The 26712-nt window shown below is 43.8% G+C and overlaps 1 protein-coding gene across 3 annotated transcripts in view; it reads left to right on the plus strand.

The window, feature by feature from the left end:
- Positions 1 to 26712, plus strand: part of ST8SIA5 (ST8 alpha-N-acetyl-neuraminide alpha-2,8-sialyltransferase 5) — a 143554-nt gene that overhangs the window by 88955 nt on the left and 27887 nt on the right. The window contains exon 1 of one of the 3 annotated variants that reach the window (XM_073619007.1): positions 25808 to 26324. The exons of the other annotated variants lie outside the window; for them this stretch is intronic. Within the exon in view, the coding sequence (XP_073475108.1) occupies positions 26206 to 26324 (119 nt within the window). The 5' untranslated portion in view covers positions 25808 to 26205. Of the gene's footprint in view, positions 1 to 25807; positions 26325 to 26712 lie in introns of those variants that run through there. 3 annotated transcript variants of the gene reach the window in all.

Here is a 26712-nt window from a genome sequence, read left to right on the forward strand (position 1 = left end):
GGGCAATTGAATCCGTACCCCATGTGAGGGCCGTGTTTACCCACATGGATCACCCAATGTGACATCCCACATGGATGTCACATTGGGAGCAGCGGCCGTGTCCGTGCAGCTGTTGTCTCCCATCTCAGCATCTCAGTCTACAGTTCGAATCCCAACCACGGCGCTACCTGCCTGGAGTTTCTATGCGTTCCCTGCACCTACGTGGGTTTTCTCTGGGCATTCAGGTTTCCTCCCACACTGCAAAGACATGCTGGTAGGTTAATTGGCTCCTGTCTAAATTGGCCCTAGTACAGTGCCTTGAAAAAGTATTCACACCCCTTGACATTTTCCACATTTGGTCGTTACAACCAAAAACGTAAATGTATTTTTTTTTCAAAAGAAGTTTATTGAAACAGAAAAGAAATATACATGAACATTGGCAATACATGTATACATATGTAACAATAACACAATCAAGTCCAAACACTCCCTGGGTTGGATAACTCTGCTTTATGGCTATGTCACATACCCATCTCAGGGTCCCAAGATGATAAGGATGACATTTCTCCAGTCCAAACACTCCCTGGGTTGGAGAACTCTGCTTTATAGCTATGTCACATACCCATCTCAGGAGCCCAAGATGAAAAGGATGGCCTTTCTCCAGTCCAAACATTCCATAGGTTGGAGAACTCTGCTTTCTGGCTATGTTATGTACCCATCTCAGGAACCTTAGATGATAAGGATGGCCTTTCTCCAGTCTAAACGCTCCCTAGGTTGGCGATCTCTGCTTTCTGGCTATGTTACATACCCATCTCAGGAGCCCTAGATGATAAGGATGGCATTTCTCCAGTCCAAACACTCCCTGGGTTGGAAAACTCTGCTTTCTGGCTATGTTATGTACCCATCTGAGGAGGCCTAGATAATAAGGATGGTCTTTCTCTAGTGCAAACACCACCTGGGTTGGAGAACTCTGCTCTTTGGCTATGTCACATACAGTACCTGTTAAATTCCTCCCCTCAATGTTTCAAGGGATGTGATGCAACAGGCACTTTCCAACATATGTTTGAGTGCCAACACCCACTGTTTGGATGCCAAGCTGCTGGTACTGCCCCCCCCCCCATCTTGGTCCTCTTCAGCTGGCAGGCAGGCTGATGTGATGATGCTCTGAAATAATCCCCCTGGGTCACCCACTGGCAACTCCTTCAGCCTCCTGGGAGATGTGATGTGGGTCAGGGCCACAAACAAAATATATAGTAATTCTGCTTGGGGAGGGAGTGTTACTGGTAAAGTTCCCTTACCCTTTAAAGCAGCAAAAAATAAAATGAATAGCCCGCTGAAAGATAAAACATCAAAACTATTTTTTTAACCAGCTTTAATCCAGAAATTTCCGCAGCAGTACTTTTTTGGGACACTGGATGTCCTCAGTCTAATGGCCAGCATCATTCAACCACTTTGTCTGTGCCCAGGTTGTCCTGGACCCGCACCAGCCTGTGACTGGACAGTGAAAGGAGAAGCAGCACAGTGAGTTCATCTGCTCTATCCACCTATCAGCATGCTTCTTTCCAGCACATTAACTGATTGGCTCCTTATGTTGCTTCATCCTCTCACTCCTGCCCTGCTGTACAGGAACTGAATCAGTTCAGTAGAGACCAGCTGAATTTTGATCCATGTATGGGCAATGAAGGGGAAATTGCATATTACTTATTTCCATAGTTAAAGTTGTCTAGTGGTCTCACAAATATCTAATAATTAATTCTAAACCTGGTTAAGGAGCCGCATACAAGGACAAAGTCCGGTTACTCATACCAAAGGAACGTGTGATTGCAAACTGACCAAATCCTTAAAAAGTCATATTATTGCTAGCAAAGGGAGTTTGCTTGGGGGGTTGTCCATTCCTTACACCCACGTCTATATACTACAGTTATGACTTGGTACGTTCAGTCTCGTCCCATTCGACCAGTTGACCAGTTACAACCACCCTGTTGGGTTTTCCCTGCTCCATCAACACTGCAGGCTATAGCTGACAGGGAAGTCTCTCCGCTGTCAGAATACAATTGCTCAGTGGGAAGAATTCCCCCATACACATCTAATAGGTGGATGGGGAAATCGGGTATAATCTATGGGCTGCTTTAATCATTACAGTGTTGCATTCATTTGTGCATTTTCTATCTGCCTAGAATATGACTGTACTGTCTGCCCTCATGTTGTAAAGCGCTGCTCAAGCTTATATACGTAAATCCTGTATGATAGTTATAATAATAATAATATGGCCTAAATCAGTACATGGACTCTGCCAATATACACAGGGGGTCCTGAATGATGTGAGCAGGGGGGTTAAGTGATCCGTGTCAGGTTCAATTTGTACTTCCTGCTCATTTGAAACTGTATCTCCTGTGCACAGCTGAAAGGAGCAGATTACTGCATAACCTGTCATTGATAGTTATGTGTCCCTAATCACTGAGCCCACCCCCCCCCCACCCCTCCATCTCTGCAGTGTCAGGACTGGGGTCCGGGCATGTTAAGCAGTGCAGAGACTAGAGGTGAACGGAGTGATTTTTGCCATCTAAATATTTTGAGAGTGAGAACTCTTAAATTTGATTATTTGTGTAATTCCACTTAAATTTTTATAATTTATTTTTTTACTTTTATTCACTATTTGGTTTCCATACACTGCACTGATGATAGCCAAAAAGCTTGCAAAGGTTGTATGCAGTTTGCATACCTCCCAACATTTTGAGATTGGAATGAGGGACACCTACTAGCAAATGTATGTAGGCCTACTATTCCTTTATATTGGCTCTTAAAATTTACTAATGCAGCAATTTAGAATTTGGATGAAAGGTTTAGCACTGGGAAACACTTTTTGAAAGATAAAAAGTGCATTTTATGTACAACTATATAGATCAGACCAAAATGAGAGACAAGTGAGGAGGAATGAGGGACAGAGGGACATTGCTCCAAATCAGGGACAGTCCCTCGAAATCAGGGACAGTTGGGAGCTATGAGTTTGGAATAAATGGCTCTATACTATTGGGCTACAATGCTACTATACACCAAGAGTTCTGGATATACATTTGTCTGTTTTGGGTGTAAAGCAATCTTTTGCAATGCTCCACTGGGAATAATCCTTTTATTTTTGGGATATGTGATAGAATGAGACATGTGAATACCTTCTGCAAAAAAATATACTAAAAAATGTACTTTAGCAACCCTTATGCTGCGTACACACGAGCGGACTTTTCGACCGGACTGGTCTGACAGACCGAGTCCGGCGGACAATTCAACCTTGTGTGGGCTTCATTGGACCTGCAGCGGACTTTTTCGGTCAAAAATCTGACGGACTTTAGATTTGGAACATGTTTCAAATCTTTACGTTGGAACTCCGCCGGACCCAGTTCCTATCGAAAAGTCCGCTCGTCTGTATGCTAGTCCGACGGACGAAAACCGACGCTAGGGCAGCTATTGACTACTGGCTCTCTACTTCCTTATTGTAGTCCGGTCGTACGTCATCATGTACGAATCCATCGGACTTTGGTGTGATCGTGTGTAGGCAAGTCCGTTTGTTGGGAAAGTCCGTTGTAAGTCCGCCGAAAGTCCGTTGGATAGTCCGTTGGACCAGTCCGGTCGAAGAGTCCGCTCGTGTGTACGCGGCATTAGAAGTTATTTCAAGCCCATTGCACCCTTTGGCCTCATTAACACAGGGCAATTGAATCCGTACCCCATGTTAGGGCCGTGTTTACCCACATGGATCACCCAATGTGACATCCCACATGGATGTCACATTGGGAGCAGCGGCCGTGTCCGTGCAGCTGTTGTCTCCCATCTCAGCATCTCAGTCTTCAGTTCGAATCCCAACCACGGCGCTACCTGCCTGGAGTTTCTATGCGTTCCCTGCACCTACGTGGGTTTTCTCTGGGCATTCAGGTTTCCTCCCACACTGCAAAGACATGCTGGTAGGTTAATTGGCTCCTGTCTAAATTGGCCCTAGTACAGTGCCTTGAAAATGTATTCACACCCCTTGACATTTTCCACATTTGGTCATGTTACAACCAAAAACGTAAATGTATTTTTTTTTCAAAAGAAGTTTATTGAAACAGAAAAGAAATATACATGAACATTGGCAATACATGTATACATATGTAACAATAACACAAGTAACTTACAGAAAACAATATGTGTAGTTAATCTAGTATATGCTATGCGTGTGTTTCATCAGGTCTGATAGGAAGTACCAGGGTGTAGATGAGCTGAATTTCGGGTAGGACATATGATTTAACCAGTGAAATCTGCACCACTTGGTCTGGTATTTCATATTTGCAGTTATAACTTGCTATTGATAAGCCGTGTATACACAAGCGGAATGTCCGACAGAAAAAGTCAGACGGAAGCTTTTCTTTGTATATTCCGATCGTGTGTAGGCCTCAAGTGAATTTTTTTTTTGAAAATTCTAGAAATAGAACACGTTCTAAATATTTCCGACGGAACCAATTCCTATAGGGAAAACCGCTCATCTGTATGCTGTTCCGACGGTCCAACAACTACGCATGCTCTGAGCAAGTACGAGACGGAAGCTATTGGCTACTGGCTATTGAACTTCCTTTTTCTAGTCCCGTCGTACGTGCTGTACGTCACTGCGTTCTGGACGGTCGAACTTTGGTTTGACCGTGTGTAGGCAAGACAGCTTGAATGGAATTCCGTTGGAGTTCCGTCGGAGAAAGCTTCGGAGTTTATTCAGTCGGCAAAGCTGGTCGTGTGTACGCGGCATAAGGCTATCTTCTCCTGGCAATTGTGTTATAAGGATGTTTCACGATGGGTAACGTGAAATTTGCCGTGGTTGGTAACGGGATAGGGTTAGGCCTCAATGGCGTATAAGTTGGTATCTTGTGTGGTTCCTCGGGGGTCATGGTTCACTTCATTGTTAGATAAGTAAGGTCTTCAGGATTGTGGTCACCGGACCTCTAACAATCCTATGAAGCAACTGAAGTGTGACCACTAGCAGTTCCCGTAAATTTATTTTATTGGGATTTTATGTGATAGACCAACACAAAGTGGCACATAATTGTGAAGTGGAAGGAAAATGATAAATGGTTTTCAACTTTTTTTACAAATAAATATGTGAAAAGTATGGGGTACATTTGTATAGCGCCCCCCTGTGTCAATACTTTGTAGAACCACCTTTCACTGCAATTACAGCTGCAAGTCTTTTTGGGGGATGTCTCTACCAGCTTTGAACATCTAGAGAGTGACATTTTTGCCCATTCTTCTTTGCAAAATAGCTCAAGCTCTGTCAGATTGGATGGAGAGCGTCTGTGAACAGCAATTTTCAAGTCTTGCCACAGATTCTCAATTGGGTGTAGGTCTGGACTTTGACTGGGCCATTCTAAAGCCTCATACACACGGTACGATTGTTGGCAGGGGATTGTCTATTGACAAACTGTTGTCCTAAAATCTTACCGTTTAGTACGCTCCTCTTGACAATTATCCAGTTTTCCACCAACAAATGTTGGATGACAGGCTAGTACATTTTTGGCAGACAACAGTTTGACATTAGATTTTCATATGGTCAGTACACAAATCCGTTACACAAAAGTCGAAAGTACAAACACGCATGCTCGGAATCAATGGTCATCAAACACGAAATTAGCAGAAGGGGACCAAAGGGTGGCGCTCAAGAGCTGAAATTCCTTGTAGTACGTCACTACGTTCGTGTTTGTGGCACGAGAATTGTGTACCGTTAGTATGCAAGACAAGATCCTAGCACACGCCCTTTTGACAAAAATCAGACGCTCGGTTGGCCAACAATTGTACCGTGTGTACGAGGCTTAAGACCCCATATACACTATTGGATTTTCTGCAAATTTTTGTCTTCAGATTTACCAAAACCATATAATATGAGGTAAAACCTTAATGCCCTGTACACACGGTCGGACTTTCCGACGGAAAATGTACGATCGGATTGTGTTGTCCGAAATTCCGATCGTGTGTGGGGTCCATCTGACTTTTTCCGTCGGAATTTCCGAGGCACAAAGTTTGAGAGCAGGATATAAAATTTTCCAACAACAAAATCCGATCGTTTAAATTCTGATCGTGTGTAGACAAATCCGACGCACAAAGTGCCATGCATGCTCAGAATAAATTACGAGACGAAAGCTATTGGCTACTGGCCCGTTTATAAACCCGACGTACGTGTTTTACGTCACCTCGTTCTGAACGATCAGATTTTCCGACAACTTTGTGCGACCGTGTGTATGCAAGACAAGTTTAGGCCAAAATCCGTCTGAAAAAATCCGATGGATTTTGTCGTCGGAATGTCCGACCGTGTGTACAGGGCATAAGAGTTTTAATTTTTATGCAATCATGCAGGCCCTTGCACTACATGGTTTTGGTAAATCTGAAGACAAAAATCAGCAGAAAATCTAATAGTGTGTATTGGGCTTTATACATGAATATGTTTTGATCTAAACCATTCCATTGTAGCTCTGGCTGTATGTTTAGGGTCGTTGTCCTGCTGGAAGGTGAACCTCCGCTCCAGTCTCAAGTCTTTTGCAGACTCTAATGCCGCGTACACACGGTCGGACTTTTCGTCTACAAAAGTCCAACGGACGCTGACGGACTAAAGCTGGCTGGTAATCCGATCGTGTGTGGGCTTCTCCGGACTTTCAACTGACTTTTTTAGCCTCAAATCCGACGGACTTTAGATTTGAAACATGCTTCAAATCTTTACGTCGTAACTACGACGGACCCCGAAGTCCGCTCGTCTGTATGCTAGTCCGACGGACAAAAAAACGACGCATGCTCATAAGCAAAAACTAAACGGAAGCACTCGGTCTAGTAAAACTAGTGTTCGTATTGTAGGTAGCACATTCATCACGCTGCAAAATCTCTGATCGTTGAATGCAGCGCATTTTATTTCTTCTTTACGAATGCTCTAAAGAACGAAGGTGTTTTGCTGTTCATAATCAGAGTTCTCCTGAACTGATTTCTGGATTCTTTTTCTCTTTGATCTCATGAATGATATAGTATGCATTTTAAAAACAATGTTTCCATACTAATAATACTTTTTCCCCTTTTTTTTTTTTTTTAGGTTTGTAAAGTTACCACAAAGAACCCATTATTCTAGTTTTTTTTTATAGTGATTATTTTTTAGTTTTTAGATAAAGTTAACCCAAAGCACCGTTTTTGGTTATGTAAATTTTTTTATTTTCAAGACTTACCACTTGAACATTATTAACATTAGTAATGTATTTTTGGTGTGTTTTTTTCAAACTCAATGAGATTGTTGTCCCTTGTTAATTTAACATTGTGTGTAAAATCAATGATTTAAAAGAAAACACATAAAGTCTTTTGCTAAACTCCAAAAAGATCCATTTATTCATGGTCAAAATAAAATAAAGAGGAAGTCAACGCTGGAAAAAGTCGGTGTACAAGAAAATTGGGATCTTGCGGAGTCCATATAAGAGGGAGCACAATCTGGTCCAAGAATCCCAGAGATCAACAGCACCAGCAGATGATCTAGATGTCCCCAGACTGTGGTCCTACAACAGCCTGCGTCTTCTGTCAGACCAGACTGAACCCAGGTCATCACTTTCTTCTCTTCCCTGCAGCCTTTCCTCCACGCTGCCCTGCAGCCTTCCCTGTAGCCTTCTTTGGAGGCTGTGGCTGTGGTGTTTCAGTTGTGGCAGGAGGAGGAGGAGGAGGAGGAGGAGGAGGAGGAGGGGGGGCTGCCTCATGTAGTTGGGTGTTTTGTGTTAGCGTGCCCTGCAGCCCCTTATGGATTGTTTCCCCAAATAGGCGCTCACAAATGAGGCGCTGCTCCCAATCCATCTGAAGAAGCCTGCTGGCTAAGTAGCAGCCATAGGATTCTTCCGCTTCGGGGGGGCTCCTTAAAAAACGGGTGGCCTCTTGCATGAGGCGCAGGGATGCGTCCTGTGTGACCATCCCCTTCCTGGCCCTTTTTTTGGGAAGGTGGAGGGGAGGCACTTGGGATTCGGTCAGGCTCCTACTGGGCCCAGCCACCTCACTTGGCCCAGCCACCTCACTTGGCCCAGCCACCTCACTGGGAGCAGCCACCTCACTGGGAGCAGCCACCTCCTGCCTGACACTGGGCCCAGCCTCCTCCAGGATGATGGTGAATCCGGCCTCCTCCAGGCTGTCCATGGGCCCGGTCTCCTCCTGCCTGCCACTTTCCCCACATTCCTCCTGGATAGACTCATCCTGTGTATAAAAAAAGGACAATAGTTTGAGTATATTTTTTTGGGTTCATCAATGACACACAGTTTGCTTCTCATGAATAGCAAATTCAATGTGAATACATCTCTTTAATAAAAGAGTCTAATCAGACACCCTAATTATTTCAAGCAGGTGCCAAACATATTTAGCCACTACTGTCAATTGATATGTATACACAATTTTGAGTGCAAAATTATTTTAGACAATTATAACATCCAGTTAACATCATTAATATTAGTACAGTAAATATTTGTTAAAATAATTTACCTGACTCCAGATGGTCATATCTGGTTCATCCAGGATGGAAGACCCAGCTTGCTCCTCATCAGCCTCTGCTGGGGTGGAGGGAAGGGTGGAGGGAAGGGTGGAGGGAAGGGTTGAAAGTGATGGCCTGGCTTCATTCTGGTCATCAAGAAAACGGAGTTGATTGTAGTACCACAGCCTGGGTACATAAACATCATCTGCTGATGCTCCTGATCTCCTTGATTCCTGGATCTTCTTATGCTCCCTCTTATACATGTTCCTCAAGACCCCAATTTTCTTGAGCAATGTCTCCATTGTTGCTTCCGGGATGGTCGCCTGGACAAAGGACAGAAGTCTCTCCAGCGTTGACTTCCTCACATGCTTTGCATAATACTGAGGGTGTTTCACCTCCCACAAATTCCTCATCTCTCGATATTTAGAAATAAAAGCTGTAAGGAACTCTGGATCCTTAAATAGGGGATTCATTATATCTGGAAAAGATGAAGTCACAAGACAAAAAACACTTTTATTATATGTTTCTGCTAACCCCTCATCATCTTCTCCCTATGTAGGCCTCATCAATCTATCAAGCCATATAGGCCGCTTGCTACAAAGTCATGACCATAATAAAACCCAAAAAAAAATATATCTAAAATTACCTTCGTTTTGTAACGTCCTGGTCCACTATCACCTACGCACAGAACGTACGTACGACACGTGCGCAAGGGCCCTCTTTACACACTACGCATGTGTGAAACTCCGCCTGCGTCGCCCGCCCCTGACGTTCGAAATTAACTCATGTTCTCCGCCCCCTAATTCGACGCACAGAACGTACATACGACACGTGCGCAAGGGCCCTCTTTACATACTACGCATGTGTGAAACTCCGCCTGCGTCGCCCGCCCCTGACGTTCGAAATTAACTCATGTTCTCCGCCCCCTAATTCGACGCACAGAACGTACGTACGACACGTGCGCAAGGGCCCTCTTTACATACTACGCATGTGTGAAACTCCGCCTGCGTCGCCCGCCCCTGACGTTCGATTTTAACTCATGTTCTCCGCCCATTTTTTGTTACGGCGCGTAGTGGAGTAAATAATGGCGGAGACACCTGACATGTTGACGACCTCAGGTAGTGGAGACAGCCCGGAGGCTGGAACGTCAACAATAGGGATGAGCTTCGAGTTCGAGTCGAACTCATGTTCTACTCGAACATTGGCTGTTCGCAAGTTCACCGAACAGCGAACAATTTGGGGTGTTCGCGGCAAATTCGAATGCCGCGGAACACCCTTTAAAAGTCTATGGGAGAAATCAAAAGTGCTAATTTTAAAGGCTTATATGCAAGTTATTGTCATAAAAAGTGTTTGGGGACCCGGGTCCTGCCCCAGGGGACATGGATCAATGCAAAAAAAAGTTTTAAAAACGGACGTTTTTTCAGGAGCAGTGATTTTATTAATGCTTAAAGTCAAACAATAAAAGTGTAATATCCCTTTAAATTTCGTACCTGGGGGGTGTCTATAGTATGCCTGTAAAGGGGCGCATGTTTCCTGTGTTTAGAACAGTCTGACAGCAAAATGACATTTGGAAGGAAAAAACTCATTTAAAACTACCCGCGGCTATTGCATTGCCGACAATACACATAGAAGTTCATTGATAAAAACGGCATGGGAATTCCCCACAGGGGAACCCCGAACCAAAATAAAAAAAAAAAAAATGATGTGGGGGTCCCCCTAAATTCCATACAAGGCCCTTCAGGTCTGGTATGGATATTAAGGGGAACCCCAGCCAAAATTTAAAAAAAAAATTGACGTGGGGTTCCCCCTAAATTCCATACCAGACCCTTCAGGTCTGGTATGGATTTTAAGGGGAACCCCGCGCCAAAAAAAAAAAAAAAAAACGGCGTGGGGTCCCCCTAAAAATCCATACCAGACCCTTATCCGAGCACGCAACCTGGCAGGCCGCAGGAAAAGAGGGAGGGACGAGAGTGCGGCCCCCCCCCCTCCTGAACCGTACCAGGCCACATGCCCTCAACATTGGGAGGGTGCTTTGGGGTAGCCCCCCAAAACACCTTGTCCCCATGTTGATGAGGACAAGGGCCTCATCCTCACAACCGTGGCCGGTGGTTGTGGGGGTCTGCGGGCGGGGGGCTTATCGGAATCTGGAAGCCCCCTTTAACAAGGGGACCCCCAGATCCCGGCCCCCCCCCCTGTGTGAAATGGTAAGGGGGTACTTACCCCTACCATTTCACTAAAAAACTGCCAAAAATGTTAAAAATGACAAGAGACAGTTTTTGACAATTCCTTTATTTAAATGCTTCTTCTTTCTTCCTTCATCTTCTTCTTCTTCTGGTTCTTCTGGCTCTTCTGGTTCTTCCTCCGGCGTTCTCGTCCAGCATCTTCTCCGCGGCGTCTTCTATCTTCTTCTCCTCGGGCCGCTCCGCACCCATGGCATGAGGGGAGGCTCCCGCTCTTCTCTTCATCTTCTTCTCTTCTTCATCTTCTTCTTCATCTTCTTCTTCTTCTTCTCTTCTTCATGTCTTCTCCGGGCCGCTCCGCAGCCATGCTGTGGCATGGAGGGAGGCTCCCGCTGTGTGACGGCGTCTCTTCGTCTGACGGTTCTTAAATAACGGGGGGCGGGGCCACCCGGTGACCCCGCCCCCCTCTGACGCACGGTGACATGACGGGACTTCCCTGTGGCATTCCCCGTGACGTCACAGGGAAGTCCCGTCAAGTCACCGTGCGTCAGAGGGGGGCGGGGTCACCGGATGGCCCCGCCCCCCGTTATTTAAGAACCGTCAGACGAAGAGACGCCGTCACACAGCGGGAGCCTCCCTCCATGCCACAGCATGGCTGCGGAGCGGCCCGGAGAAGACATGAAGAAGAGAAGAAGAAGAAGAAGATGAAGAAGAAGATGAAGAAGAAGATGAAGAAGAGAAGAAGATGAAGAGAAGAGCGGGAGCCTCCCCTCATGCCATGGGTGCGGAGCGTCCCGAGGAGAAGAAGATAGAAGACGCCGCGGAGAAGATGCTGGACGAGAACGCCGGAGGAAGAACCAGAAGAGCCAGAAGAACCAGAAGAAGAAGAAGATGAAGGAAGAAAGAAGAAGCATTTAAATAAAGGAATTGTCAAAAACTGTCTCTTGTCATTTTTAACATTTTTGACAGTTTTTTAGTGAAATGGTAGGGGTAAGTACCCCCTTACCATTTCACACAGGGGGGGGGCCGGGATCTGGGGGTCCCCTTGTTAAAGGGGGCTTCCAGATTCCGATAAGCCCCCCGCCCGCAGACCCCCACAACCACCGGCCACGGTTGTGAGGATGAGGCCCTTGTCCTCATCAACATGGGGACAAGGTGTTTTGGGGGGCTACCCCAAAGCACCCTCCCAATGTTGAGGGCATGTGGCCTGGTACGGTTCAGGAGGGGGGGGGGCCGCACTCTCGTCCCCCCCTCTTTTCCTGCGGCCTGCCAGGTTGCGTGCTCGGATAAGGGTCTGGTATGGATTTTTAGGGGGACCCCACGCCGTTTTTTTTTTTTTTTTTGGCGCGGGGTTCCCCTTAAAATCCATACCAGACCTGAAGGGTCTGGTATGGAATTTAGGGGGAACCCCACGTCAATTTTTTTTTTAAATTTTGGTTCGGGGTTGCCCTTAATATCCATACCAGACCTGAAGGGCCTTGTATGGAATTTAGGGGGACCCCCACGTCATTTTTTTTTTTAAATTTTGGTTCGGGGTTGCCCTGTGGGGAATTCCCATGCCGTTTTTATCAATGAACTTCTATGTGTATTGTCGGCAATGCAATAGCCGCGGTAGTTTTAAATGTGTTTTTTCCTTCAAAATGTCATTTTGCTGTCAGACTGTTCTAAACACGGGAAACATGCGCCCCTTTACAGGCATACTATAGACACCCCCCAGGTATGAAATTTAAAGGGATATTACACTTTTATTGTTTGACTTTAAGCATTATTAAAATCACTGCTCCTGAAAAAACGGCCGTTTTTAAAACTTTTTTTTGCATTGATTCATGTCCCCTGGGGCAGGACCCAGGTCCCCAAACACTTTTATTGACAATAACTTGCATATTAGCCTTTAAAATTAGCACTTTTGATTATTCATGTTCGTGTCCCATAGACTTTAACGGTGTTCGCATGTTCGAACGAATTTTTTTCCTGTTCGCATGTTCTGGTGCGAACCGAACAGGGGGGTGTTCGGCTCATCCCTAGTCAACAAAATCTGTGAGGCCTAGATTTAAGGCCTCTAATATGAGTTTTAAAGAGATGGTGGAGATGGTGGCCATTCTTCACAAAGACGACTATGATGGGAAGTATGGGCCGTACGTACGGCCAAATTTGCGCAAGGCCAAAATAATGGCGAAGGTCGTGGACACTTTGCAGGCATCTTTTGGGGTCCAGCTCTCCAGAGATCAACTTCGAAAAAGATGGTCTGACCTGAAACTCAGGGAGCCGGATCAATACAGACGTATCCGGAAAGTTCTTAAAAAAAGTAAGTACTTGTCGTGTTTTTCTCTTGTGTTTATTACCTTGTATACTGCTCCATGTGCTTTTCCTTCCTATACGATTTTTTTGTTCATCGTTTTAAACGATCTTTTAATAAACTTCGTTACATATCTGTAGATAGATCTATCTATCTATCTATCTATATATATATCTATATATATATATCTATTATATAGATATATAGATATAGATAGATAAAGATATATATATATCTATATATCTATATATCTATATATATCTATATATAGATATATAGATATATATATATATAGATAGATATATAGAGATATATATAGAGAGAGATATAGAGAGAGAGAGAGAGAGAGAGAGAGAGAGAGAGAAATATATAGAGAGAGAGAAATATAGAGATAGGTAGATAGATATAGAAATGTAAAACATTCTTTTTGAATATTTTAAGTTATCTTTTTTTTTTGCTTTACATTTAGTTAGATATTTATAGATTTTGTTCCAGATATATAGAGAGAGAGAGAGAGAGATCAAAAGATTATTAACTATATTTTGAGATATTGATATCTAGATATCTATCTATACGATATGTCTTTATAATTTTAAATATTGAGGTAAAATAGGAACTCTACACAAACCACTTCACTACAAATGTTGGAAAATTACTATGTACTAAAATATCTGTGTGCTAAGTAGATTAATAATTTTTTGTTTCACATAGGGGAAAAATCACTCAGCCAACAAGAAGACAGTCCACCCCAAGCCAAACATGATTGGGAAATCAGCCCAAGTCCCACTGAGGATGTGGAGGAAGGAGAGGTGGGCGACATGGGCACCCCACCAGGTGAGTGTCTGACACACCAGCTTACGGTAATCTATGCATGGCTGCCTTTTGTTTAATGTAATCTGTCTACTCTATTTTAGGGGATCTGGTTGTGCTTGATTCAAGCAACAGCGCCACCCCCGAGGATGTGGAGGAATTATGCTACATGGGCACCCCACCAGGTCAGTGTCTGAGACAACAGCTTTATTATGGTAAGGTAAACTATGTATGTGTGCATATTTCTAAAGACCTTTTTTGGTTTCATTCCACTTTAGGTACAACAAGAAGTGACTATTTCACCTCAGAAAGTGCCCAACGGCTAATTGGTCAAATAATGGCCTAGAATAAGGACATCGATGAAATGCGTAATCGGCTGGATCGTATGCAGCAGGAAATGAAGGACATGATTGATGTTTTGGGTCGAATCTAAATGCCCTTTTTGAAACCCCAAAACATCAATCATGTCCTTCATTTCCTGTTTTGCTGACCCCATTCTGGGCCTTCTCTTTATTTTTTTGGCTGAACAGAAATGGCTGTTTAACCTAATTGAAAAAAGGAGGGCTGTTTCTCGTAAATACCTAAAAAATCCACAAAAAAATAAAACTTGATTTTCTCAAAAACCACAAAAAAAAAAAAACTTGATTTTTAAAAAAACAAAAAAATAAAAAAACTTGATTTTAAAAAACACAAAAAAAAAAAAAAACTTGATTTTAAAAAAACCAAAAAAATAAAAAAACTTGATTTTAAAAAACACAAAAAAATAACAAAACTTGATTTTCAAAAAAACCAAAAAAATAACAAAACTTTATTTTCAAAAAAACCAAAAAAATAACAAAACTTGATTTTCAAAAAAACAAAAAAAAAAAAACTAAACTTGATTTTAAAAAACCAAAAAAAAAAAAAAAAAAAAAGCCTGTTTGCGAAAATCAAAAAGCCAAAAATATTTTTTTGTGGATTAGGTAGAAATATTTAAATATAATTATATTTTTCTACATTATTAAGATATCATTATATTTTTGTCTATGAACATTTTATACTAAATGCAGAACTGAATGCATAACAACCATTAATAAAAACATCTCCTTATAGGAATTAAATAAATGTGTGGTTTGTTATTTCAAGGCTCAGTATCAGTTTGGTTATAATTGTAAAAAAGTTGTTTACAGTGGCAATGGAGCTTATTTAGACATTTAAAATTAAAATACAGTTGGCACTACAACTGCTCGACCATAACCTAGGAGAAAGCCCAAAAGAAAGGCAAGCAATAAATATAATGCAAGATTTCATCAATATTTTTTTTATTGTAAAAAATTAAATATCCTGGCCCATTGCAATGGCCCCCCTACCCATAAAATAATTAACATATTGCTGTCTAACTTGACGGGCACTTTGGGGGGCCAAGCCAGTACGGACAGTATCCAGGCCCGTAAGGTTGGCATCTATTTGTCCGGCCTCAGGCCCAACTGTGCCTATATAATTATGAGAATGTTTGTTTAAAAAGTTGTGCAGAATGCAGCACGATAAAATGATAAAATTAGGTTTGTATTCCGCCAAATTAATGTCTGTTTGAAACAGGCGGAACCGGCTGGCCAGAATTCCAAACGCATTCTCAACCACTCTTCTAGCTCTGGCCAGCCGGAAATTAAAAACCCTCCTCTCCGGGGTGAGGGTTCTTTGGGGGAATGGCCTCATGAGGTGCTTGCTGAGAGCGAAGGCTTCATCGGCAATGAAGACAAAGGGGAGTCCTTCCACGTTATCCGCATCAGGTGGCAATCCCAGGCCACCACTCTGGAGACGCTGGCAGAACTCCGTCTGGGCAAATACTCCTCCATCCGACATCCGGCCATTCTTCCCCACGTCCACATATAAAAAATCATAGTGTGCCGACACCACCGCCATTAAAACAATACTGTGGAACCCCTTATAATTAAAATAGTATGACCCCGAATGGGGTGGTGGCACAATGTGGACATGTTTCCCATCTATAGCCCCTCCACAATTGGGAAAGTCCCAACGGCTGGCAAAATGGGATGCCACAGTCTGCCATTCCTGTGGCGTTGAAGGAAACTGGGGAATCAAACAAGAAAACCAAAATCAATTAATTTTGAAGCTAACATTGCAAGAAAATTAGACAATTAAAAACATTATTCCCCAGCATCAGTATAACATTCAATAATTTAATTCTTCTGGAATAACTAATATTGAAAGGCACACTTATCAGATTGCTCACCCCCTCTGATGGAACATTGATTACATTTTAGGGGGTTGTGAAATCCCTAAAAAAGATTACTTTTAGGACACGCAGGAATTTAGGGACTAAAAAGGCTACAAGACTGCAGTTGTCGCACTCTGCAGGTGCAGTTGCTAACCAGCTTACAGTAAATGAGGTAATGTAAAAAGGCATTCATGTTGCAAGGAGTACACAATCACATGCAAGGGCAATTAATGAAAACACTTTGAGGCTTGCATATGATTTGATGATGGAAATCAGCAGAGCTTCTGCTCATTTACTAAAGCACTGGAACAAATGCACCTGTAGAGTGCACATGCATTTTGCAAAGTGCAACATATATTTGCTTTAGACAAATCAACACCACAGAACATTCAAGCTAATTTTTACGAGGGTGGGGGGTGGGGGGTTGTGAAATCTAGATAATTGCTATTTAGCAGCACACTATTTGGAGTGAGTTTAGGTGGTGGGGGGGGGGGGGTTGGGAAATCTAGCTAATTGCTAATTATAAGCACACTAAATACACTCAAACAAAATACATTCAAAATGAGTAGACTAGGTGGATATGTTCCCATCACTTCATGCTGGGGAGGTTATTGAAGGAAAATATACATGCATGACAAAAAATAACAGGAAAAAAATCCAGCATGTGTGAGGATAAAAAGGGGACATTCACACTATATTGCAATGATGGTAAGTAGTGTTTGAAGCAAGAAATACATTACATTATCAAAGATTACATAAAAGAACATGTGATGCTAATAAAAGAAAAATATCTTACCTTAATATAGTCCTTCTGCAGGACCTGGATGATGGCAGAACAGGTCTCTGGGATAATGATCCCCAGAGCCTGGGGGGAGATGCCTGTCGAGAACTTAAGGTCCTGCAGGCTTCTCCCTGTGGCCAAATACCGCAAGGTAGCGACCAGCCTCTGCTCCGGAGTGATGGCTTGCCTCATGCAGGTATCCTGCCTGCTGATATAGGGGGTCAGCAAAGCCAACAAACGGTCAAAAACGGGGTCCGTCATCCGGAGAAAGTTCCTGAAATCCTCAGGATTATTCTCACGGATCTCACGGAGCAAAGGCATGTGACAGAACTGGTCACGCTGAAGCAACCAATTCTTGGTCCATGAACTCCTCCTCGCCCTGTTCATGGACTGGTCTTGGGCTGAAGAATAAACTACAGCACCAAGCACATACAATGCACGAGCTCGACGACGAGTACGTACAGGTAACATGGCTTCAAAACGGTCGGCTGGTCAGAACGCACTAAACAGAACGCACTGAAGAACAGCAAGGCCTGTGAAGAACGACCTGAAAATCAGGAACGAGCGGCCAATAAAACAAAGATTTCTCAATGCCAACTGACCAAACGCACTGAAAAGCAGATACAAACCTCACAAGCACAGACTGAACAACAGTTAAAACGAACTGAAAAATACGAGTCTCACAAGCGCGAATCGTCTCTCACCAAACTTCTACTAACACGAGATAAACACGAGATTAGCAGAAGGAGCCCAAAGGGTGTCGTACGGGCTATTGAACTTCCGTTTTATAGTCTCGTCGGACTTGGTGTACGTCACCGCGTACTAGGCTGTCGTACTTTTGTGTGGTCGTGTGTAGGCAAGTCCGTTCGTAAGAAAGTCTGCCGCAAGTCCGCCGAAGGTACGTCGGAAGTATGTCGGACAGGCTGTCGGACTCTGACCAGCTTCTCTGTCCCTGCCGAAGAAAAGCATCCCCACAACATGATGCTGTCAACACCATGTTTCACAGTGGGGATGGCGTGTTCAGGGTGATGTACAGTGTTAGTTTTCCACCACACATAGCATTTTGCTTTTAGGCAAAAAAAGTTCAATTTTGGTCTCATCTGACCAGAGCACCTTCTTCCACATCTTTGCTGTGTCCCCCACATGGCTTCTCGCAAACTGCAAACTGGACTTCTTATGACTTTCTTTCAACAATGACTTTCTTCTTGCCACTCTTCCATACAGGCCAGATTTGTGGAGAGCACGACTAATAGTTGTCCTGTGGACAGATTCTCCCACCTGAGCTGTGGATCTCTGCAGCTCCTCCAGAGTTACCATGGGCCTCTTGGCTGCTTCTCTGATGAATGCTCCCCTTGCCTGTCATTTTAGGTGGACGGCCATGTCTTGGTAGGTTTGCAGTTGTGCCATACTCTTTCCATATTCGGATGTGAGATGTTCAAAGCTTGGGGTATTTTTTATAACCGAACCCTGCTTTAAACTTCTTCACAACTTTATCCCTGACCTGTCTGGTGTGTTCCTTGGCCTTCAGGCCTTTGCAGAACAGCTGTATTTATACTGAGGTTAAATTACACACAGATGGACTCTATTTACTAATTAGGTGACTTCTGAAGGCAATTGGTTCCACTAAATTTTAGTTAGGGGTATCAGAGTAAAGGGGGGCTGAATACAAATGCACACCACACTTTTCAGATAATTATTTGTGAAAAAAATGTTGGTCTATCACATAAAATCCCAATAAAATAAATTTTCCTTTTTTGGTTGTAACATGACAAAATGTGAAAAATTTCAAATGATATGAATACTTTTTCAAGGCACTGTATACTCTATATGTAAAGCTCTATGTAAATTGACGGCGATATATAAGTACCTGTAATAAATAAATAGAATAAATCTCAATTTCATAGGGGGAAGGTGTTCTGTAGTTCACAGAGAGATCTCAGGCACCTTCAGTATAAGTCCATACAGGCCCGGACTAGAACAAAAAATAGGCCCAGGCAATGTAGACTGATCAGCCAATTTTCCAGCAACCGCCCTTTCGAGAGAGGGTTGGTGACGGGATAATCACGGAGTCAGTCCTCCGCACTTTAATGTAATGGGGCACTGTGATATAAAGGAGACTGCACTGTAAAGGAAACTAATAATTACAGTCCCCCTTTACAGTGCAGTTCCCTTTTCATCACAGTGCCCCTACCAATCACAGCCCCCCATTACAGTACCCCTTGCAGTCATGCCCCCTCCTTTTTCTCTGTAATCACAGTAGCCCCTTTTACGCTCTGCCTCCCCTGCACAGTCCTACCTTCATTTTTTATCCTTTATTTATTTTTTATTTTTCCTTTTTTCTTTTCTTTTCATTATTATTTATTTTTATATTTTTATTTATATTTATTGTTTCACACTTTATTTATTTATTTTTTCTTACTTAGGTAATTTTCTTTACTTGTTTTTTTCAGTTTATTTTCCAACATTTTTCTCAGTTGCACCTTTATCCTCTTAATTTGTCTCCTTATCCCACTCATTTCTTCCTTGTTCCTATTCTCATTTCTCTATCTTTATCCTTTTTTATTTTTCACTTGTATTTTTTTTCTTATTTTCCTCTCCTTTGTCTCTTTTTTTCTGTTTCTTTTTTTCTCACGCTTTCTCCTTTTCTCTTTATATTTTCCCCCATTTTTTCTATCTGTACTTCTTCCCTCCTTCCCCTCTTCTTCCCCCTTCCTTATCTCTTTTTTTGCCACCATTCATCTTAATCTAATTTACACTTTCCTGTGTCCTCCATTACTCCCTGTTCTGCCTTTTCCCTTTTACCTTCTGTGTCTCCTTTCCTTGTATGCACTCCCGATCTGATGGCTTCACTTCTCACGTTTACTGTCTCCTCGCTTCACTCCCCTTGGTTTTTTGAATGGACGTAATCTGCCTAGGTGGGTGGGGTCTCCTGACGTCATATGTGTCCATGACATCAGCGGTCGCAGCCCTGGCAGCGTACCCCCGTTGTCTAGCTATCGCCGGCCGCGGACAGCAATCAGTGTTTTAATTGGATCCGACCTGCTGCCCAGGCTGTTCAGTGTACAGATCTCCGGCTCCTCCCGTCCCTGCTGATAGAAGACATTGTCAGCAGGGCAGGAGAGCCTGGAGAAGAGACACAGGCACGGCCGCATAGCGGGAGGTGAGCGGCGACCGCGGCCTGTGTTAACCCTCTCCAGGCCGCGGTCACTGCTTACCTCCCACTGTGCGGCCCGGGACAGTCCCTCCAAATCAGGGACAGTTGGGAGCTATGGACTCAGGCCCAGACTGGCCATAGGGCACACCAGGCATTTGCCCGGTGGGCTGGGGCCGCCGGGCTCAACAGGCATCGGACCGCGGCCCCCGAGGTTGAGCCCGGCGGCCCCGGCCCACCAGGCCAATGCCTGGTGTGCCCTATGGCCAGTCCGGGCCTGAGTTCATAGCTCCAAACTGTCCCTGATTTGGAGGGACTGTCCCTGATTTGGAGCAATGTCCCTCTGTCCCTCATTCCACCTCATTTTGGTCTGATCTATATAGATGTATATAAAATGCACTTTTTATCTATCAAAAAGTGTTTCCCAGGGCTAAACCTTTCATCTGAATTCTAAATTGCTGCATTTGTAAATTCCAAAAGCCAATATAAAGGAATAGTAGTGGTAAAAAAAACCCTTGTGGGTTTAACCAATCTTGTTTTTTTACAATTCTCCTTTAAGGGGGGTGTGGCAACGGGTGTGTCCTATGCCTTTATACTTTTGCTGATAGATGTCCCTCATTCCCATCTCAAAAAGTTGGAAGGTATGTAAGTCCAATGGACAATCGGCTTTTGTTGAATGGAGCGTTGTCGGTAGGGCCATCTAGCAGGCATCAGCTCGAATCTGAGCAGTGGATGGCCAGCTTAAAGAAGAACTATAGGCAACACTTTTTTTTTCCATTTTTTCCATTTTGTATAGAGCAAGGGAGGGTTATGACCCAATTTTTTTTTTTTCCCATCTGTGTCCCATTGCGAAGATCTCTCTTTACGTCCTATCCCATTGCCAAACAGGAAGTGAGGGAAATCCCTGCAAATTCTCTGGGGACCCCCAGGTCACCAGAACTAGTGTCCCCATTGGAAGATTTCCCCTCTGTTACTTTTCTGGAGACAGACCGAAATTTGGGATTTGTCTTTACTGTCACTTTCAATGATAATGGTAAAAAGGACAAATAAGGAGGGGGAATCTCCCTAACGGGGGCACAGACAGCAAAAAAACTTACAGGGGTTCTAATCCCTCTGCACTCTATCCAAAACTAAAAGAAAAACTTTTGACTTTCGTTATACTTTAACTCACACAACCCTATCCCCAGTCCCTACTGCTTGTAAATGCCACCTCTGCCCACACCAGCCAAGTCAGGCACTTGAAAACCTCACTACACAGCCCCGGAGGTTGTACAGCACCGTAATGCTTGCAACGGCTAGTGGACATTGGACAACACAGTCACGTGGCTGCCCTGACCAATTAACACTAGCTGTGGGAAGCATTATGATCCGGGGTTGCAAAGTGAAGTTCTGATGTGTGTGAATGATAACTGTCACAGTTGCTTGTGCTTTCAACCAAACTGTCAAGCTGTCAAATGGATGGTATCGCAACTGATCACCAGTGTTTCCCCTTACATCAGAGTCCTCTCCATACATCAGAGTTCTCAGTGTCCCCCCCTTAAATCAGGGTTCCCAGAGCATCCCTTATGTTAGAGTCCCCAGAGTTCTCCCTTACATCAGGGTCAGCTGGGTCCCCCCTTACAGTGAAAGGGAACTCTGCGGATTCAGATGTAAAAAGGGAACTCTGCGGATTCAGATGTAAAAGGGGAACTCTGCGGATTCAGATGTAAAAGGGGAATTCTGCGGATTCAGATGTAAAAGGGGGACTCTTGTTATCAACTTCATATGATTAGAAATGTTATTTAATAGCAAAATATATGTAAAGTTTATACTATATAAAAAAAAAAAAAATGTTGTGCGCCGTGAAAGTGTTCGGGTTTGACTTGAAGAAAAGGTGGCAACCCTACTGCGGGCCCACCCCACAAGGTAAGGTTAAGTCAACAGGTTGCCTTTAAAATTTAAAGTAGAATTCCAGCCTAAACTTATCTACTCTTAAAAATGTCCCCTCATCATTCCTAATAAAACATATAAAAATAAAAAGATGTATATACTTCCCTATTTTCAGCCTTCTCTGGTCCAGTCACGTGATCCTGTGCCAGCCAGCAGTTGCAGGGGAGAGGAGAGTGCGGTCGACAACAGCTGGGACCTCGGGGAGTGATGATGTCACTCATAAGCTCCAATGTCATATCCGTTGTCTGCCCTCCCTCCCCTGTCACAGGGGAGCCGAATCATGTGACCGGAGCGGGCCAAAAATAGTACTAGTGTATACATCTGTTTTACACATTAGCCAGCATGGGTTTTAGGAGGGGGAAAGGGAACATTTTTAAGACTAGTTAAATTCACATTGGAATTCTACTTTAAGTTCACCCAATGTGTAGTTATTATAGATGGAGGCTGGTGGGTTGAGTCAGCCCTTAGATTCTTATATATCTTGTATAGACCCACCCTGCAGATGTATAGACCTGGGAACTCAGCACAGGGATGGTGGGAACCCTTCACAAAGGGCACAGCAGGACTGAAGATCCAAAAACACAATTCAGTGATGATGGGAGCGCCACATAATGGGCACAGCAGGCGTACTTACCAAGGAACTGAGCACAAAAATGGTGGAAATCCCTCATAATAGCCACAGGAGGTGTACAGACCCAGGAACTCAGCACAGGGATGGTGGGAACCCCTCATAATGGGCACAGGACGTGTACAGACCCGGGAAATCAGCACAGGGATGGTGGGAACCCCTCATGTGGGTTTGCGATTGATTAATTTGGAGAGAATCCCAATGAAGTTTAGGGATCAGGCTTGGCTTGCCTTTCATGGAAAACTTTATGTGAAGAGCAACTTGAAGTTTCTTTCCATGAGTGATCGGGGCTGCCCGAGAGTGGAGTATGGAGGAGTGGTGGAGTCCATGGATCACTTTCTACTTCAGTGCCCTTTTAATATAGAGGAGTACAAGAGGGTGGGGAGGGCTCTGAGTATACCCTTCCTCCCCCATATGAGTTATGCAGAGTGGGTGTATGGGGCATTCCAGACTCGTCAGGATTATGATTTGGAAACCCTTTTTTAGTTAGTCTAGTAGTCCGTTATTTCACGTGGAGTGCACGGTGTCAGGTATCCTTGCGGAGTAAAATCTTCCCTGTCGAAGTGGTGGTGCAGGACATTCTGGGTGAGGTTGGGAAGATTCAGGGTCTTGAGAAAGGCAGGTGGCAGCAGGAGGCCTGGATAAGGGCGTGGAGGAATATCAGGACGCTGTAGCTGCTGCCTGTTGATCTCGGGGTGTGCGGCTTTTCTTTGTATTCTTGTTTCACTCCCCTAGATTTTCAAGATCAAATCTATTTTTGATAAAAGGCTACATGCATGGTGACGGTGATGTTCCTTAGTCTGGCTCTCCCGTAGGGATTGTGTTGTGCGCAATTTGGTTTGTACCATTTATTATATTCTTGTTTTGTATAATCATATTCAATTATTTTGTAAATATGTTTTATTTATTTATTATGGTTTTATTGTATATAAGTTGTTGTTTGTAAGATTTTTCAATAAACAAAATGAACCCCTCATAATGGGCACAGGAGGTGTACAAACCCAGGAACTCAGCACAGTGATGGTGGGAACCCTTCATAATGGACACAGGAGTTGTACAGACTGGGGAACTCAGCACGGGGGAGGTGGGAACCCCTCATAATGGGCACAGGAGGTGTACAGACCCAGGAATTCAGCACAAGGATGGTGGGAACCCCTCATAATGGGCACAGAAGGTGTACAGACCCGGGAACTCAGCACAGGGATTGTGGGAACCCCTCATAATGGACACAGGAGTTGTACAGACCGGGGAAGGTAGGAACCCCTCATAATGGGCACAGGAGGTGTACAGACCCAGGAATTCAGCACAAGGATGGTGGGAACCCCTCATAATGGGCACAGAAGGTGTACAGACCCGGGAACTCAGCACAGGGATGGTGGAAACCCTTCCTAAAGGGCACAGCAGGACTGAAGACCCAAAAACTCAATGCAGAGATGATGGGAGTTTCACATAATGGGCACAGCAGGTGTACAGACCAAGGAACTCAGCACAGGGATGGTGGGTACCACTCGTAATGGGCACAGCAGGTGTACAGACCTGGGAACTCAGCACAGCGATGGTGGGAACTCCTCGTAATGGGTACAGAGGGTGTACAGACCTGGGAACTCAGCACAAGGATCTTCAGAAATAAAGGAAACTGCTGGTTTATCTCTGCAGCTTCTACCAAACACTGAAATATTAGTTTTGGATTGACTGACCCTTCATGTAGAGAGGAGGTGAAGGTGTTGGAGTCTAGCCAGAGCTAGACTTCCAGAACAGGACAAGCAGCACCGAGTCAACAGGAAATAATTAACATAGTTAGGAGTTGCTGAATAACCGTATCCGACCTATTAATGTCAGCTCATCCCTAAAAGTGGCATGGGTCATATCTGTCTTCTGGAAGATGCGTGACATGTGAGCTCGCTGAGCCGCACACATAGTTCCGGTAGAAGGTTCTTATGAATGGAAGCTGAGCCAGGTCCTTCACAGGGCAACAGAAGTACTATGTGCCCATCCTGGAATGCCAGCTCTGCACTTCTGGGGCACAGACACCGGGTATAGCACAGACTGAGATGATTTATAGAGGTTGGGCTCATTGACTTTACCACGTTTGTTGCTTTGTTTATGGTTTCCAGCAAATGTTGCCGAGGGCCAATGTGAGGCAAATGTGTAGAGAGAGTATGGATAATATTCTCAGAAGGTGCCATTCTCCATAGGGAATAAGTGGAAAATTCCTCAATTTTCCTAGTTCAGAGGGGCAGATTTTTTTTTTTTTTAACTGATTTCCTCTTAAATACTCCAAAATATTACATAGAGCTGATGGTAGTTTTAGGTGCCGAGAATCCTGGTCTAGTAGCTGTTGACGTTTGGGCTTTCTGCTGAAACAGTTTAAAATCCTTAACCACTTCCGGACCAATATACGTCCTTATTATGGCAGGAGCTAGCTACCATAACCCCGGTATCCTCTTCTTCGCCGGGCGGTCCGCTTTCAGATAAAAGTGGTCTCTGCGGCGGATTCACTGCAAGATCACTTTTATCGGCGGCGGAGGAGGGTCCACCCCCCCCCCTCCGCCACTTACCGGAGCCAATCGGATTTTCACCCTTGCTGGGCATGGAGACGAGTGAGGGGAAGATGGCCCCCACCCGTCTCCATACCATTGCAGGGCGGAAGCGACGTCAAAACGTCACTTCCACCCATAGCTCTTAAAGGGCCATTTTTTTATTTATTATTTTTTTAAATGACAGTTTTTTTTGTTTTTTTTTTTATTGCATTTAAGTGTAAATATGAGATCAGAGGTCTTTTTGACCCCAGATCTCATATTTAAGAGGTCCTGTCATGCTTTTGTTCTATTACAAGGGATGTTTACATTCCTTGTAATAAGAATAAAAGTGACACAATTATTTTTTTTTTAAAAAAACAGTGTAAAAATAAAAAAAATAAAAGGTAAAATCAATAATTAAAAAAAAAAGATTTTTAAACGTACCGCGTCTCCCGCCGAGCTCGCGTGCAGAAGCGAACGCATACGTGAGTAGCGCCCGCATATGAAAACGGTGTTCAAACCACACATGTGAGGTATCGCTGCGATCGGTAGAGCGAGAACAAAAATTCTAGCCCTGGACCTCCTCTATAACTTAAAATATGCAACCTGTAGAATTTTTTAAACGTCTCCTATAGAGATTTTTAAGGGTAAAAGTTTGTCGCCATTCCACGAGCGGGCGCAATTTTTGAAGCGTGACATGTTGGGTATCAATTTACTCAGTGTAACGTTATGTTTCACAATATAAAAAAAAATTCGGCTAACTTTACTGTTGTCTTATTTTTTAATTCAAAAAAGTGTATTTTTTCCCAAAAAAGTGCGCTTGTAAGACCGCTGTGCAAATACGGTGGGTCAGAAAGTATTGCAATGACCGCCATTTTATTCTCTAGGGTGTTAGAAAAAAAATGTATAATGTTTGGGGGTTCTAAGTAATTTTCTAGCAAAAAAAAAATGTTTTTAACTTGTAAACAACAAATTTCAAAAAAAGGCTCAGTCCTTAAGTGGTAAAGTATCACTAAACCCACATCATAAAAATCGATCAATAAATGGTGTATTACATGCTGTTCATACTCACTCAGTCACTATGAGATTCATTTTCTGTATTCTGCAAAAAAAACCTGGTTGATCCTGCTGCTCATTATCTCCACATTCTGTTCATGTCCCGAATTCAGCCAGGGGTTTTTGCAGCTGTGGTGGCAACTCTGCACATGCTCAGTTTTCAGTGAGTTTCTATGCTGAGCATTTCCTCCTTATCACATCTGACTAGAAAGCTCCTCCTGCTTATGTTTCCCTGCAGACAGGCTGGGAGAGAGCTGGGTCATGTGACAGCTGCACATCGATTAGGAAAAAGGTAATTAGATGGGTTTTTTCAATTTAAAATAATTACAGTGCCATCATCTACATACAGAAACAGAAGGTACAATGTAAACAGTGTGTGTTTAGTACCACTTTTAAAGCTAAACTCTAAGCAGATATGGAAGACACAAATGAATGCAGCTCTGTAATCAATAAAGGAGAAGCGCAGCCAAAGCTGGTTTGTCTGCACTTCTCCTGTGGATCAGTTTGTTCTGCACTCCTGTGACCTGTTTTCAGCAAACAGCGGGCTGATGTCCGCTGCTAGCTGATGTCACAGTGCCAGTCCAGGCTGGGGAAAGATCGCGACCATACGGTCGGGATCCACCCAGGAAATTTGACTGGCACCTCTCAACGACCCGCAGAGAGCCTGAGCCAACCACTCC

The sequence above is a fragment of the Aquarana catesbeiana genome, linkage group LG01, assembly GCF_042186555.1.
Source record: "Aquarana catesbeiana isolate 2022-GZ linkage group LG01, ASM4218655v1, whole genome shotgun sequence".
NCBI lineage: Eukaryota > Metazoa > Chordata > Amphibia > Anura > Ranidae > Aquarana > Aquarana catesbeiana.